Source organism: Peromyscus maniculatus, chromosome 1 (assembly GCF_049852395.1).
Source record: "Peromyscus maniculatus bairdii isolate BWxNUB_F1_BW_parent chromosome 1, HU_Pman_BW_mat_3.1, whole genome shotgun sequence".
Classification (NCBI taxonomy): Eukaryota; Metazoa; Chordata; class Mammalia; order Rodentia; family Cricetidae; genus Peromyscus; species Peromyscus maniculatus.
The window spans coordinates 211,123,323-211,140,868 of NC_134852.1; the positions used below are offsets into that span (position 1 = coordinate 211,123,323).

The 17,546-nt window shown below is 39.8% G+C and overlaps 1 protein-coding gene across 4 annotated transcripts in view; it reads left to right on the top strand.

Annotated features, from left to right (window-relative positions):
- Positions 1–17,546, top strand: part of Atrnl1 (attractin like 1) — a 587,588-nt gene that overhangs the window by 151,069 nt on the left and 418,973 nt on the right. For all 4 annotated transcript variants that reach the window (XM_076563387.1, XM_076563388.1, XM_006978477.4 and 1 more), the window contains exons 21-22: positions 2,034–2,086; positions 17,334–17,428. In XM_076563387.1, coding sequence (XP_076419502.1) covers positions 2,034–2,086; positions 17,334–17,428 — 148 coding nt within the window. The remainder of the gene's footprint in view (positions 1–2,033; positions 2,087–17,333; positions 17,429–17,546) is intronic.

Here is a 17,546-nt window from a genome sequence, read left to right on the forward strand (position 1 = left end):
GCCCTGGCTGGCCTGGAACTCAGTGTGTAGACCAGACTAGTCTAGAACTCACAGAGACTCTGTGTTCTGACTTCCTCCGTGTGGAGAGTAAAGGCGTGAGCTTCCATACTCAGCTTGAAAGTGGGAAAGATTCGAAGGCAGCATTCGATGTACTGTAAGCTGTGGAAGGGATGACAGCCTTGTTGGGCAAAGCACGGATATTGTGATTAAAATATGTACTTAGTCAGCCTCAGCTGCACAGTGACTTTAAGGCCAATCTTGGCTCCCAACCTCAGATGAATGAAGGAAGTAGCCAACCAACAAAAGTAAAACAATCTGTTTAAATGGATGCAAAGTAGTCCTGTTGTCACGGAAATGACAGTTGTCAGCCCAGCCTTTTCCCAAGATAATTGGTACTGAAAAATGGTAACTTTAAACAGAAGTAACTGTTGAACTCAAGAGACAGTTCTCTGTAGAAGAAATACAGACAGCCAATAAACACTTCGCAAAGCATTAGCCTCCTTAGCCCCCAGGAAAATGGAAGGAAGAGTCCAGGTCACTGCAGTCAATGTGGCTATCATCAGAGAAACTCATGATGACAAATGCTGGCAAGGGTACAGAGAAAAAGGAGCCCTATTTGCGGCTGGTGTAAACTTGTGTAGCCATGAAGGAAATTGGTAAGGAAGTTCCTCATAAAACTACCATTAGAGCTGTCGTATAGCCCAGCTGTTCTGTTCTTGGATGTGTACTTGAAGGACTAAGTTACTCAACCTGCCACAGGGATGTACACTATTCACAACATCTAGGAAATGGAACAGCCCAGATGAGTGGATAAATAAGGGACCCATGTACACAATGGAGCTTTACACAGTCATAAAAAACAATGAAATCATGGCATTTTAAGGAAAATAGATGCAACTAGAAATCATTATGTCCAGTGAAATAAGCCAGACTTGGACTATCTTATGTGTGGTACCTAAATTTTAAATTATATGTATGTGTGTATATTTATATGTCAAGTATAAGGTTATTTGTTTTCTTGATGGTTGCAAAGCTAGTTAGTCATTTCTTCCCAAGTGCAACCAGGTGATGAAAGGTTGTTAATGCCAAAACAGGTGGTTAGTGCTCAGCCCGAGACGGGGAGAACAATTCCAGAGTCATTCAAGGATTGAACTGAGGTTGTCAGGCTTGCCCACAGTGCCAGGTTGCAGGCCCAGGAGAGGGGGTTGTCCTTTGTTTTCTGCTTTGTCGTCGAGGCCGTCTGCTGTCACTCCCTGTGAACGATCTTCTGCTGAGGTGATCCCACCCTAGGTACTTGCTGTTCACAGCGGCTCTGGACAAGGAACGTCGAGATGAGAGCTCACCATTGGATGACTGTCGGTTGGCACTAAATGCCAAGATTCCGATGGGAACGTGATCTCACAGCATGTGTGCGCACACGTAATGGATGTGCCATGGCCCAGGCCATTGTGGGTGGGGTCACCCCTGTGATGGTGGTCCTGATTTCTATAAGGGAGCAGACTGAGCAAGCCAGGGGAAGCAAGCCCGTAAGCAGCACCCCTCCATGGCCTCTTCATCAGCTTTTGCCTCCAGGTTCTAGCCCTGCTTGAGTTCCTGTCCTGACTTCCTTCCATGATGAATAGGGAATTGGAAATGTAAGCCAATTTGTAAGCCTTTCCTCCCCAAGTTGCTTTGGTCATGGTGTTTAGTCATAGCAACAGAAACCCTAACTAAGACCGTCAGCCGTTGACATGGCCATTGATGTCCTTGTTTAGCTTCTATTGAGCAGTCATTTTGATGACTTTACGGACAAAGCAAGGAGACTCCCCTGCTTCCAGCTGCTCTGGTCAGTCCATGAGAGGCTGTCATGTGTGTGCTGTTCTTACCTTTCACACATGTTTTCTATTCACTCACGCTTGTTTATCCTTAGGATTTCTGCAATTATTTTGGAAGCTTATTTTTAAAAATTCAATTTATGATACAGTTTTAATATATTTACATTATTTAGTAGTATATACTACTAAATACTAAATAAAACTTTCATGTTTTTACAGATGTGACTCTGAAAATCGCTATGTTGGTAATCCACTTAGGGGGACATGTTATTGTAAGTATTTGTGTGTTTTCATTTATAGTAATTGATTTATATTGTTAGTTTCAGGTAAATGAATAGCTATGGTTTCATTACTATTTTAGTTACTTTGTTCCATATATTTTATTTTATTAAAAAACTTTTTGAGAGTATAATTACAAAATTTTTGTCCTTTATATTTTTTAAACTTTACACTTTTATAATCTTTTGCTATGAAAGGTAATCTGTATTTGCAATATTCTCTTAACAGTGTTTGGTGTATTTTTCCTACTCTAACTAGTAAAATAAATAAGTAAATTAAAATTGTTCATGTCCTGAACATGAACAAAAGGTGGGGTTCAAATAAACTTCTGTAGTTTTAATGTATTTTTAAAATTTTGAAGAAATAAAATTTTATAATAGACTATTTACAAGGAACAGTTTGATCTTTCTCCAAATCTGCCCTAGTTTTCTGTCGGCAGTTACTTCACTTGATTGTTTAGCTTTACACAATCAGGTGAATTATTTCCAAAATGGTTGTATTGTCAGGTTCTTGCCACGAATCTCTTAAGATTTTCAGTTCTTCAGTATCTGTCAACATGATTTTACAGTTAGCTTTTTTAATTCTAGCTATTCTAGTAGTTTTGTAATGAAATCTAATTGTTGTTTTTCATCCATTACTAACAATATCGATAATCTTTTTAAAATTATTTATTTTTATTTTATACACATTGTTGTTTGCCTGCATGTATGTCTCTGTGAGGGTGTCAGATCCCCTGGAACAGGAGATACAGACAGTTGTGAGCTGCCATGTGGGTGCGGGAATTGAACCCGGGTTCTCTAGAAGAAAGGCTAGTGCTCTTAACTTCTGAGCCATCTCTTCAGCCCCCAATATTGACAATCTTTTAACGCATAAATGTCATATGTATGTTACTTGTTGAAGTGCTTAACATTTTTCCTTTTTCTTTTTTTATTAAGAGATCTTCTATTCATTTTACGTATCAACCACAGATTCCCCTGTCCTCCCTCGTCCCACTCCCCAGCCTTTCCCCCCAACCCACCTCCCATTCCCACCTCCTCCAGGCAAGGTCTCCCCTGGGGAGTCAGCAGAGCCTGGTGCATTCAGTTGAGGCAGGTCCAAGCCCCTCCTCCCTGCACCAAGTGTCCCACCATAGGCACTGGGCTCCAAAAAGCCGCCTCATGCACTAGGAACAGGTCCGGATCCCACTGCCTGGAGGCCTCCCAAACAGTTTAAGCTAAACAACTGTCTCACTTATTAACATTTTTTTAATGATTTATTTTCATGATTGTTTGATTTTCTTTCTGTTGCTGTGTCAAACACCATGACCAAAAGCAGCTTGGGGAGGGTAGGGTTTATCTCAGCTCACAGCTCTCAGGTCACACTGAGGGAGGTCAGGGCAGCAGCTCAAGGCAGGAACCTGGAGGCAGGAACTGAAGCAGAGCCCATGGAGGAGGCTGCTCACTGCCTGCTCTCTGCAGGGCTTGCTCAGTCTGCCTTTTTATACAACCCTGGATCAGTGCTGCAGGTGGCACTGCCCACAGTGGGTGGGGCACTCTCATGTCAATCATTAATCAAGCAATGCCCCACAGACTTGCCAAAGAGCCAATCTAATGGAGGCATTTTCTCAGTTGAGGGTTCTTCTTCCCAGAAGACTTTAGCTAGTGTCAAGTTTACCAAAACCAAACATGCCAGCAAGCAAACCAACTGCCAGGACAATGGCATTTTGTTTTAAAGGCCCATTATTCTACATAGAAGTCCTGCAGCACATGTTTAGTTGGCAAACATTATTTCTTAGCTTATGATTTGTCTAAATCCTTTTTAAAGCATGTGCCACCATGTCTGGATATGTCTTACTCCTTTAAAAAGTTGTTTTCTCAAAAGGTAACTTTTCTTTTTCCTGGAGCTGAGGACCGAACCCAGGGCCTTATGTTTGCTAGGCAAACGCTCTACCACTGAACTAAACCCCAACCCCTAGAAAGGTAACTTTTTTGTAATTTTTTTCCATACAATATATTTTGATTATGCTTTCCTGCCTCCAGCTCCTTCTGTCCTCCTCACCTCCCTACCTACCCAACTTCATGTTCCCTTTTCTCTCAAAAAGTACCAAAACAAACCCAAAATCAAAACAAAGAACAAAAGCAATAAGACAAAGAAAAAAAAAAACATCCAAAATAAAAATCCCCCAAACAAAAAACAAGTTTGTTTTGTGTCTCCAACTACTTCAGGGCAGGCTCTAGGGTGTAGTTGAGATGCTGTGTCTCCACCTAGTCCAGGGCGGGGTCCAGGGTGTGGTTGAGATGCTCAGTGACACCCCATTGGAGAAAGTGATTTTCCTTTCCCAGCAGGTATCAATTACAAAGGGGTGGGACTTTGTGTCCACTTCCCCTGCTCCATGCTGGGGTTTTAAAACAACATTGAGATTTTATCTCAACACTGGTCAGAATGGCCAAGATTAACAATGACAACACATGCTCTTGATGGTGGGTAGGGGCACTTATTTGTTGCTGGTAGAAGTGTGCAAACTGGTACAGCTACTGTGGAAATCAGTGTGGAAGTTCCTCAGGAAGCTGAGAATCCATCTACACCAAGATCCAGCTGTACCACTTTTGGGCATATACCCCAAAGGACCTTACTACAGGGACACTTTATCATCCTTGTTCAGTGCGGCTCTGTTCATAATGGCCGTTGGAAGCAGCCTAGATGTCCATCACCTGATGAATGGATAATGAAAATGTGATGCAATTACCCGACGGGATGTTATTCAGCTGTTAAGAATAATTAAAGTTTCAAGTAAATGGATAGAGCTTGGAACAATCATCCCAAGTGAGGTAATCCAGACCAGGAAAGACAAATTCAGCATGTTCAAGCCAGATGAAAGGCAGTTTTGAATTTAAATGTACTTCTACTTACAAATTTGGATTTCTGAAACATGTCTATAAAAACACTTCTTTGGGATTTTGCTGAGTTTATAGGTGAATTTGGGAGAATTTACATTTTAACTATAGTAAGTCTTTTTACTTATGGAAATGGCATCTTTTTCTTTTTAAATTTTCTTTCATTTACCTTAGAGATATTTTATGGTTTTAATTGTGTATATCTTCCACCCACCCTCCCTCCCTCCCTCCCTCCCTCCCTCCCTCCCTCCCTCCCTCCCTCCCTCCTGTAGATGTAACCAATCGTCTTATTAAAATAAGAAACACAGAGCCAATGTAAAAGAGAAAGCCGAGAGGTCAGAGCTCAGAGATAAAATCTTACCTCCTGCAGTGCTCCTAACTTCCCTGAGAGAGGGAGGTACTTCCTGTGTCCCTGTTTAAATAATCTTTCTGTTCTGCCTTCTCATTGGTTGTAAACCCAACCACATGACTGCCTCATCACTGCCTGTAAGTACCGCCCTCCAGGTCTTAAAGGCGTATGTCTCCAATACTGGCTGTATCCCTGAACACACAGAAATCTACCTAGCTCTTCTAACCACCACGCTCTTACTATGGCTCTAATAGCTCTGACCCCAGGGCAACTTTATTTATTAACATAAAATTAAAATAACATTTCAGTACAAATAAAATATCACCACACCCTCCTGTCTGTGTGTCAGTCTGTCTGTCTGATTTACCCCATGCTGGCTAGTTTTATGTCTACTCCGCACCAGCCAGAGCCAACTGACAGCTCTCAGGCGGGGCCTCCTTTGGTTGTGCTGCAGGGTGTGGCTGGGGTCTGTGTGTTTGCTTGTGTGGCGTCTCCTTAGTTAGTACTCCATGGTGGAGCACCCAGGCCATTGTGGATGCAATCACGCTTGACTGTGGTCTTGGGTTCTATAAGACGGCAGGCTGAGCATACCAGAGCCAGTAAGCAGCTCCCCTCCATGGTCTCCGCATCAGCTCCTGTCTCCCAGATCCTGCTGCTCTGAAATCCTTCTTCCACAGTGGACTACAATGTGAAAGTGCAAGCAAAATCAACCCTCTCCTCCTCAAGCTGCTTTTGGTCCTGGTGTTTATCACATCAATAGAAACCCTGACTAAGACAATCCCTATGCATTTTGTTTTGAAACTGTTGTGAATATCTTATTTCTTTTACCCTTGTATATAAATATAATTGATTTTTATATTTGTTTTTATCCTTTAGTTCTGGTACCCTTTAGCATATTCTGTCAGAACTTCTTTCAACAATACCGTCTTCTGTATGTAATAAGTTGTAGTTCTTCCTTTTGAGTTCCGATTCCTTTTTGTTATTTTTCTTGTTTTCATTGCAGTAGCTTTAGTCTTTAAAACTGTGCTACAAAGATGTAGTGAGCATCCAGGTGTATATTCTTGTCTTGTTCTAGATTTCAGAAGGAAAACAGTCTTTTCCCATGAAAAAAATAACTTAGCTGACTTGATCATCTTAAGGGAATTCCTTTTATTCTAATTTAGCTGAATTTTTTTTAGGGAGACACATTTGTTGTCCCCCTCTCCCCATGGATTTAGATGATGATGATAAGAATATATCGTTTACTTTGTCAATACAGTGAGCTTAGTTTTATGAATCAATGAATAACATGCAATTAGGTTGATTTGCCGCCGTTGTCCATTTAGAAATTGATGGGTTAATTAGAGTGTTCCTCAGTCTCACTCTTTGGAGACATGCTGTTGTGAACACTCATCTAGTCTGTGTGTGGACAGATGTTTTCTTTTCCGGGGCAAATGCCTACAATTTGTGTGTTAAGCCAGATGTGATGGCACATGCCTGTAATCCCAGTGTTGGGAGGCTGAGGCAGGAGGGTGGCCAGTTTGAGACCAGCCTGGGCTCCATAGTGAGACCTGGGTTTTTGCAGGACAGGTGAGCAAGCACAGAGCAAACACAGACCCAAGCCAGCAGTGAGTCGAGGCTGCAGTCAAGCTGTGTTCACTTCTGAAGGAGCTGCTGGCTGTGCCCCAGGCGATGCCCGGCTCCTTATTCTCCCGTGTGCTGTCTCTGTGTGCTGTGCCATAAGAATGACCACAGACGCATTATTAAGGGGAGTGTTTACCTTACTTTAAAATATTCTTTGTTTTCAAATTATACCATTTCCTCTCTTAGGGAGTTATAAAATGTGCTTCTGAATGCATTTATTTATCTTCTGTTATTAAATAGTGAAGTTCATTATTGGATTTTCTAATGTTAAACTTTTTGTTCTGGAGTAAATTACATTTTCAAGGAATATTACTTCAACATTGCAGACTGTTACCTCTTTATCATTACTTCAGGATTACTTAAATGTTAGTGAATGTAGTCTGTCTTTCTTGTACATTATTTTCTACCTAAATATCTTTGGTTATATTTTATTTATTTTTATATGCATATTTTTGTTTTGTGGGATTAGATTTTATGAAGGAATTTTAAACATTGCTTTTTTTAAAGCAATAATAATGAAAATACTATGTGAGCTTTTTGTCCTTTTGGTTGTGAGCCTAGCTTTTAATGGCTGAGCTATGTCCTCAGCACTTTGTGAACTTTTTCACAAAGTGTAGTCATTCAATCTCTATCTCTGGTTGTGGTGCTTTTAAATTGTTACTTTAAAAGACATTTATGTACTTATTTATTTATCTGTTTTACCTAATCCATCTTTAGTTTTGTTCATTCTGAAGACTTTGTTTTCCAGCTCATCCATCAGTTTTCCATTTTCAGATATCTTTTTTTTAATGACTTGAACTGGCGACCTGTGTCCTGTTGCTGGTTTTGTCCCAAGGTTTTGTTGCTGCTTTGCCACATTTGATAAAGTTTTCTTTTTAGCATCATTTTTTCCATAATTTATTTCAGTTTTTATTTTTATATGATTTTCTAAGTTTCTAAATAAGTACATTTTTATATTTTTCTAATTTATTGACAATGCAGAAAATTCCAAATCTTTTTTTATTTAAGAAATTTTTTTCATTTTTTTTTCATACCAACCACAGACCCTCTTCTCATCCCTCCTCCTGCTCTCCCCCATCTCCCCCCCCCCCCTTCCTCTCCTCTGAAAGAGTAAGGCCTTCCATGGGGAGTCAGCAAAGCCTAGTACATTTCAGTTGAGGCGGGAGCAAGACCCTCCCTGCTGCATCAAGGGTGAGCAAGGCATCCCACCATAGGTTATGGGCTCCAAAAAGCCAGCTCATGCACCAGGGATAGATCCTGATCACACTGCCAGGGGTTCCTCAAAAAGACCCGGCTGTACAACTGTGTCCCGTATGCAGAGGGTCTAGTCAGGTCCCATGCAGGCTCCACAGCTGTTGGTCTAAAGTTCATAAGTTCCCACAAGCTTGGGTAAGTTGTCTCTGTCGATTTCCCCATCATGATCTTGAACCCTTGCTCACAGGATCCCTTTTCCCTCTCTTCGACTGAACTCCTGGAGCTCAGCCTGGTGCTTGGCTGTGGATCTCTGCATCTGCTTCCATGACTTACTGGATAAAGGCTCAATGATACGACATTCAGGGTGTTCACCAATCTGATTACCGGCGTAGGCTAGTTCAGGCACCCTCTCCTCACTTGGCAGTGTTTGGAAATGTTTTGTTTTCCCAGCTGGAGGAGGGCAATAGGTAGAGGGTAGTTAGTGACTAGAGGTAGGCTGAGGTTCTGCCTGCCAGTCTCTAGGGCTCAGATGCCTTGTTTAGAACCAGGAATCATCAGGTGCAGATAGCAACCTGAGGCTGAGAATCCCTGGTTTAGAGGCTTAGTCAGGTTCAGATTTCGGTGGAGAAGAACATTTCCGAGTTGTGTCTTCATCTCGAGTACATGCAGCATGTGTGGTTGGAACTGCTCTTGTTCTTAGCAGACATGGCTGATCAGTGTGCCGATTCTAGTTATCAAGATTGCACAAAGCTCATTGTTCCAAATCCACCTTCATTTCTCAGTTGTAATACTTAAGTAAGAACAAAGTGGTTCTCACACTTGATGATGTCCTCATTGCTGGTGTTCACATGGACGGTGGATGCTGTAGTCCTTGCTTCATCTTTATTCTCCCTTGGTTGATTGTTTTACTAATGTGTGCATTATTTTGTTCTAAATTTTGTCCTGAATATCTTGCAAGGCGATAGTTTTTAGTGTATGTTTTGAAATTATCTATTCATATGTGCTTTTCAATTGCAATCAGTGGCTTTCCTGGATCTTTCTGTATTTCTTAGTTTTATTTTAAATAGACTATTTTTGTTGCCTATTTTTCTTAATTAGAAATTATTCTTTTATTATTTTTGTTTGTTTGTTTTCGAGACAGGGTTCTCTGTGTAGTTTTGGTGCCTGTCCTGGATCTCACTCTGTAGACCAGGCTGGCCTCGAACTCACAGAGATCCGCCTGGCTCTGCCTAGTGAGTGCTGGGATTAAAGGCGTGCGCCACCACTGCCGGCCTTTTACTATTTTTGTATAGACTTTATATATACACCAAATAGTGACTAGTTACAATTATTAACATATTATATAGCTTATATTCCACTCATTATATAATTTATTAATACTTGAACCATTTATGTTGAAAACTAAGATAACTCTTCTTTTAGATCAGTGCTGTCTAATATAAATATAACTTGAGTCATGTAAAAGCAAATGGGAATAGGTAAAATCAATTTAAATAAAATATTTAACTTTACACATCTGAAATATTTTCAATATAAAATGTAGTCAATATTTAAAGCGCATCCATGAAATGTCTCTATTCTTTCCTTTTGTGCTAAGTGTGCAGTTATAAACTTATATTCTAGTTTTCTGCCGTGTAATCTGAGCTGGTCCCAAACTCCTTATCCCTGTCTTACCAGGGCACCGGGATGCCCTGGTCCCACTTGGTCACCCTTTCCTCGTTAGCCACAGTGACTATTTTATTAGAGATTTTCTCATGTTGGACAGGCGGCGTTGGAGAGACTGTCCTCACACACTAGGTGGCAGTGTTGCCATTGTTAGCGCCCCTTAGAGCGAGGGAACTTGGAAAGGAAATGGGGTGTAAAGGGAAACTTTCCGACTTTTGAGGTTAGATCAGGATTTGAGCTGCAAATCCTCACTGAGTGCAGTGAGGTGGGAACACTGCTGACCAGTGTGATTCAGCAGGGCCGCCCTCTTTACAGCCCAGTCCTTGAATTAGAGTCAAACCAGAGTACATGAGGAAGCTGTCAGCCCCGGTCCATACTGAATTACTGAATTTATCTTCAGTAACTTAAAAACACACGACCTTAAAGATAGGTACTTCTTGGTTATATGAATTTTAAAAGTCATAAACACTTTAACAAAAACTTTTAAACTTGAAAGACTGAATCTATGACAATTTTTGACACTAAACGTGAAAGCCTGGCATTAATTAGCTTTCATAAAGTCCCTTTGTGATCGTCTGTGTGTCTGTCCGTTCTTTATGTTACTACCTGAACTGTAGCTACGTGCTTTACTCTATTTTTCAAGTAGTTGACATTTAGGTATATTTTAGTTTTTAACAAATGACTGAATTTTACTTTTATTGTTATTTAGAATTCAGGATAACTTTTGAGGTACTAACTTGGTACCTATTTTGAAAATCATTACTTTTCTAGTAAGTGCTCAGCTCTGTTACTTAGCAAATTTTGCTTTAGTTTGTATTATTAAAAACAAAATGTGCCGGGCGGTGGTGGCGCACGCCTTTAATCCCAGCACTCGGGAGGCAGAGCCAGGTGGATCTCTGTGAGTTCGAGGCCAGCCTGGACTACCAAGTGAGTCCCAGGAAAGGCGCAAAGCTACGCAGAGAAACCCTGTCTCGAAAAACCAAAAAAAATAAAAATAAAAATAAAAATAAAAAAAAAATGCTTTCCCATTTATCTCACCGTAGGCTTGTAGCAGGAACCTTAAAGAGTCTTGCCAACTTCTCAGCTGATCCTGTTTCCTCAGACTGAAAGCCTCTGTGTCCTCATATCCGAATGGCTCTCAGCTGACCTGTGCTGCTCAAAACCTAAAAGCTTAACCAGCCAAATGCTTAACCAGCCAAATGCTTCTAGTTTCTGGTCCTCACACTTTATATACCTTTCTGCTTTCTACCAACACTCCCTGGGATTAAAGGCGTGTGTCACCTTGCCTGGCCTTTTCCAATGTGGCCTTGAACTCACAGGGATCCAGAGGGATTTCTACCTCTGGAGTGCTAGGATTAAAGGTGTAATTGCCACCATTTTCTAGCCGTTGTATCTAATGGCTGTCTGTTCTCTGACCCCAGATAAATTTATTAGGGTACACAATATTTTGGTGAACACAATACCACCACATAGGCTTTTAGTTGGCATTGATTTATCTAATTAATGTGTAGGTCTTAGACTGAGAAACATTATTTATGAGCATGTATTTGTTAGGTTTAATATTTTTATGTGGATACACAAGAGTAAATACTTTTAATACATTATTGTAGCAATAAATTAAAAAAGGCAAATGTCAGTCTTAATACCATAGAAAGCTACATCTTACAGAACAAGGAGAATGCTGAAATGAGTTAATCCTTATATTGGATGAGACAACTCTGGTTTTTGTTTTGTTTTGCTTTAAATATGAGTCAAAGAGTTTTCTTCTTTTGGACTGTATGTTATGTCTTGTTAGTGAATTTCTTTTACTTGACTTTTGACGGCTTAATGGGGATTGGTCTTTGAGTAGGTTCTGGCCTGTTGGCCGGAATTTGGCTTTGGTGGTGAACACAGATCCAGGCTCCTTCCAACCCTGAAGGCCAGGACGCACCAGGCACCACGTGACAGGCAGGGCTGAAGTCACTCTTCCCTCCCTTGGGTGATGCAGCAGTGAGTCTTCATCAGATGCTGGCTCAGGCAGGCATTTTGAACTCCCCGCTGTAGGCATGTGAACTCCCCAAAACCTCTTCCTTATAAATGACCCAGTTTCTGACTTGTGCATATGGCGTTGTAGCCTCACAACACAGCCTCACATGTGGTGGAAATCTGGTTGTAGTTAGAATCTTTGATGCTTTAATCTGTTTATACCTAAAGAGCCCAAATTATATTTGATTGTGGTGTTTACTTTTGGTACTTTTCTCCCTCTCAAGCCATCACAGCTCTTTCATTTCCGTCTAAAGTTACATGGTGTGAAGTTATTTTCCTTACACATTTAGTCTTTTTTCATATAAAATGAAACTTTGAGGACACAGCTATTGTTCGTTGGATCTCCACACACAGTACTGTGTGACTGTCATAACACACACACACACACACACACACACACACACACACACACACACACACACGTAAACTGTTAGTGTGTGCGCATGTTCATTGGTTAGGGCTGTTTAACAATGTTTGAAGGCCATGTGATTCTTGTCAAGTTACACTTGCTGTACCTGTGTTACAGACATCAGATAACATTCAAAGCTACGCAGCTTGTTTTCCTCATCATTTATTTCTGCATGTAAATCTTCACTCTATATAAGCTAGCACTGTTTTCTTTCATGGACTCTAGTCCAGAGCTGACTGAAGGACCCTACAGACACTGGCTGCTCTACTCTGTGTCCTTCCCTCACGTCACACTAGGGTGAGAGTCTGGATCTGTGAGTTACGCTTTTGTTGGCCTATATCTAAGAAGCATGCAAATTAGAAATGAGATGTCATTTTTGGAAGTGATTATAACTATGTTAATTTAATTGTTAACCATGTAAGTATATTATATGGAAACTTGCTAAAGATCAGTTTCAAGAAAATGATGTTATCTGTACATTCTTTTAAAAATATCCCCTTTTAAATTTCAGCAATAGAAGAAATGCATATTCATTTTAGAACAAAGATAGATTAAAAGGCAAATTAAAATCCCTAATGATTCTACCCGAAGAAAATTGCTGTTAATCATTATTATATTGATCTAAAATATGAACCCAAAGGGAATACCCTGTTTTATGATCTTAGACTCTCTAGGCTTTCTTCTTCCCTTTGTGCTAGAAGCCTACTGGGGCCTGATGCATGCTGGGCACTCGCTGCATCTCTGTGGCTGTAGTTTCTTTATTAAGTCAGATTTTAGTGTGTAAATTAGACGCCCTTTTGTGATTGGAAATAGGCATCCAATGTTGATACCTTACATGTCTCGTGACACCAGTGTCGTTTCGTGGGTCTTTGCTCAATGTCTGCTTCCTCTTTCCCATTGTCTGCCCTCCTCCTCCTCCTCCCATAGGCAAAGCATGTCACTTGTAAGTGAAATATGAATTGATTTGGTGATTTTCCAATCTGATATTTTGTGATTAATGATGAGTTAAATGAATCTATGTATGAATCAGTAGTTATTAATGATATTTGTCAGATTCTGTCAACTATTAATTTTATTTCAGTTCATTCACTTTTTATTTATTTCTTTTCAAGCTTTTTATAGTTTTTTGAGGCACAAGGATTTTAGCATACTGTTGTTTGGATTATTCTACAAAGCACATGGCTGTGATATTCTTTGAAACTTTCATTTTGGAGTGTTATTGGTAGACATTTTTTTCTATGAACATGACAATTAAAAAAGAAACAATAAATTCAAAGTATTTCTCCTATTTGCACATCTATACCTGTTTTTATTTGTTTAAAATTTTTTCATTTTACATACCAACTGTAGTCACCCCTTTTCTTCTGCCCCCCCTTCCTCCCCCCCATCTACTTCTCTTAGAGGCTGAGGCCTCCCATGGCGTATCAAGTGGAGGCAGGACCCCCCCCCCCATCAAGGTTGAGCGAGGTATCGCACCGTAGGGAATAAGCTCCAAAGCTAGTTAATGACCTGGGATAAGTCTTGTTCCCACAGCCAGGAGCCCCACAAACAGATCAAGCTACACGACTGTCACCCACATTCAGGGGGCCTAGTTCAGTGCCATGCAGGTTCCCCAGCTGCCAGTCAGAGTCCGTGAGCTCCCACTAGCTCGGGTCAGCTGTCTCTGTGGGTTTCCTGTCATGGTTCCTCCTCCCTCTCTTCAACTGAACTCCAGGAGCTCGGCCCAGTGCTTGGCTGTGGGTCCATCCTTTTTAAATATACGCTTTGATATACATTCATAACTTATGTCTCCTGTTTTAAAGTCTTTAGTTTAAAATTGTTTTTACACTTCATGGTAAACCTCTAGCATTGATATGATGTACACTATATTTCAGTACTTTCTTCATATCTGAATTACACAGGCAGTGAGGTGATTCTAATATGGGAATCAAAGAGTCAATGAAACTACAATATTGTAGCATGAATCTTAAAAGTTCTTATTAATAAAAACAAACCTGGGAGCCAGGTATTGGGGTGAATACTGGAAGATCAGAGAAGCAGAGTAAGCCACAGCTTCCTCATCTCGCCAATTCCTCAGCTGATCCTGTTTCCTCAGACTGGAAGCCTCTAAGTCCTCATCCAAATGGGTCTCAGCTGAACTGCTGCTCAAAAGCCTAAAAGCTTAACCAGCTCTAGTTCCTGTTCCTCACGCCTTAAATACCTTTCTGCTTTCTGCCATCACTTCTTGGGATTAAAGGTGTGTGTCACCATGCCTGGCTGTTTCCAGTGTGACTTTGAACTCACAGAGATCCACATGGATCTCTGCCTCTGGAATGCTAGGATTAAAGGAGTGTGCTACCACTGCCTAACCTCTATGTTTAATATTATGGCTGTTCTGTTCTCTGATCCCCAGATAAGCTGATTGAGGTGACAATATTATCAACCACACAATATAAATTATTATAGTAGAAATAGACATTTAACATACATATATCTTTATAATTATTAATAGACTAAACAGATCCAAGGTCTCCAGAACATAATTATTAGAAATATAAATTATGGTTACATACATTATAGCCATAAAGAGCTTTTGTTTATTTTATTGATAGTGTCATTAGAAAATATAAACATCTTCACATGGATTATATGAAATGATAATATTGGCTATCAAGTTTCTTAATATAGATTAATATTAAAATGTCAAGTGCTTCTCTATATACAGATTAAGATCTACCTAGCTGTATATAACAATTAAAAGTGTTTATTAATTTTTTGTATTAGGTTAGACATGATCTCAATCAATATCATAAAATACTCCCTGAGATGAAGCCTGTAGATGTTTATATGGGTGTGGTTTGTTAGTAGTGGTTTGTGGTAGTTTTTACTGTGGTTGTTTTATATCACCTTTAGCAAACAGTCTTGCTATAGATGTAACAAGATAACATTTTTCTTTTTAATAATCTTTATATAACTGAACTTTCTAAGTTTAAATCTATAATTTAATCCCTGTTGTACCTTTTCCTTATGTGACATTTCCTTTAACAATTTTTATGTGTATGCAAGGCTTTGCATTGAAGTGTGTCTGTGTACCATCTGTGTGCAGTGCCTGAAGAGGCCAGAGAGGGCATGGGGTCTCCTAGAACTAGGATTACAGAAAGTCATGAGCCTTCAGTGAATGCTGTGACTCGAACCCAGGTCCTCTGCAAAAGTTGACAGTACTGTTAACCTCTGAGCCATCATCTCTCTAGTCCTTCTGGGTCATTTGTATATTTCTGTTTACTCTCAGTTGTTGTGTAGATGTAAACAGTTTAAATTTAATTTTATATTTTTAATGTGAAAGATGAATATATTATATATTGTTATCCCATTAAATTACTATAATTGTATTTGAATGTGAAAGGCATTAGTGAGTATACATTTCCATAAATAATACGGCTATACATCCTGTCTTTTGATTTTAATTGTTATGTAAGAGTGATTGGTGTCTGTGCTGATTAGTGTTTCTATTGCTGTGATAAACACCATGACCAAAAGCAACATGGAAAGGAGAGAGTTTATTCCAGCTTACAGTTTTAGTCCATTGCTAAGGGCAGGAACCTGGAGGCAAGGATTGAAGCCGCGACTATGGAAGAGTGCTTGCTGCTCATTAGCTTGGTGGATCCATGGCTTCTGCAGCCTGCTGTGTTGTACAGCTCAGGACCACCAGCTGAGGAGATGGCACTGCCCACAGTGGGGTGGGCCCCTCACATCAGGCCTTAGTCAAGAATGTCCCTCACAGACTTGCCCTACATTCCAGTGTGATGGAGACATTTTCTTGAGGTTCCCTTTTCTCAGCTGACCCTAGCTTGTGTCCAGTTGACAAACTATTAGTATTTCTTTGCAAATAATGTGTGTGAGTGTGTGGGAGTGTGCTCGCGCACGCACACATGTGCACACATATGTGCACATACATGGAGAACAGCTTGGATGTCTATAGTTTACCAACTATATGGTATATAGTTTGCAACTATTGGGGCTGTCCTTGATGTAGTAGTCAGAGTGTACATACAGCTCAGCAGGCTTATTGTGTATTCACCAAGTTATTTAACCACCACCATTTCCTAATCTTATGTTGTCTTCATCCTCTCCAGATAAGGCGTCTGCATTTTAATGGTTGCACCCAATTCCCCTTCATTTAGATCTTAGATACCATTTTGTGGATTTGTCTCTGTGTCTATCATATGCATGAAATCATGACATATGTGTTCAGTTGTGACAGCCTTGAAAAATTTAGTGCAATATTTTTTAATTTTACTCATTTCTCGTGGTGTAGATATCAGTACTTCATTTCTTTTTATGTCTGAATAATAGACTCCTAAATAAACCACATTTTACCATTCATCAAATGAGAGACACTAGATTATTTTAATTTATTGGTTATTATGTATATTATGAACTTACATTTCATACATCATCCTTTATATGAATATTTAGGTTTATTCACCAGGATACTTTTTTTTGTCAATTTGTTATAATTCCTTATTTTACAACACTAGTCATTCATATGCTCTAATTCCCATTTCTCTCATTTTTTACACCTTTTTTTCTTGATCCATAGGTATGGTTCAATAATTCAATATAAAAAGATACTTTCAAATTATATCCATTTGTGTAAATTCAAAACATGTTAAATTGTAATCTTTTTGTTCTGTACTCCACTCAGTTGAAAAATTTATAGCACATTAACATGTTGGCATTAAGGTCTGTGTTTCAAATGCCAGTTACTTAGTTTTCCATAATTCCCCTAAAGATAAGTAATGTGATCTCTGAAATTCTGAGGGGAGTTGGAGCATCTCCTGATTTGTCTGAAAAATTGTGCAGTTGATTTCTTTCTGTACAGGTTGGTAGGGACACAGCTTGTGTGGTCTAATTGTTATTTATTTAATTTAAAGTAAATTAAATTTAGCCCTCTATATCATATGTTTTGCTGCTAATGACAAAGATTTGTATTTTTCTGTAATTGAATAGTCTGCTAGCATCTCATGATAAATTTAATGCTATGTGCAGTGTATTTTCACTCAACTCCTGTGTTTTATGAAGCCCCTTCTTGAGTGTATGTCAGGACTCTCCTCTCCCCACAGACAGTCTTCTGATTGACTACCAGTTCACCTTCAGCTTGTTACAGGAAGATGATCGCCACCACACCGCCATCAACTTCATAGCAAACCCAGAACAGGTAAGGAGGCGTCACCTCCCGCAGTGAGTGCTGCCACTACCAAGGCATCCACATTTTTTATTATCATTTTCCTGTGATTTTATTCCCCAGAAGTTTTACATAGGAGGAATTCTGTAGA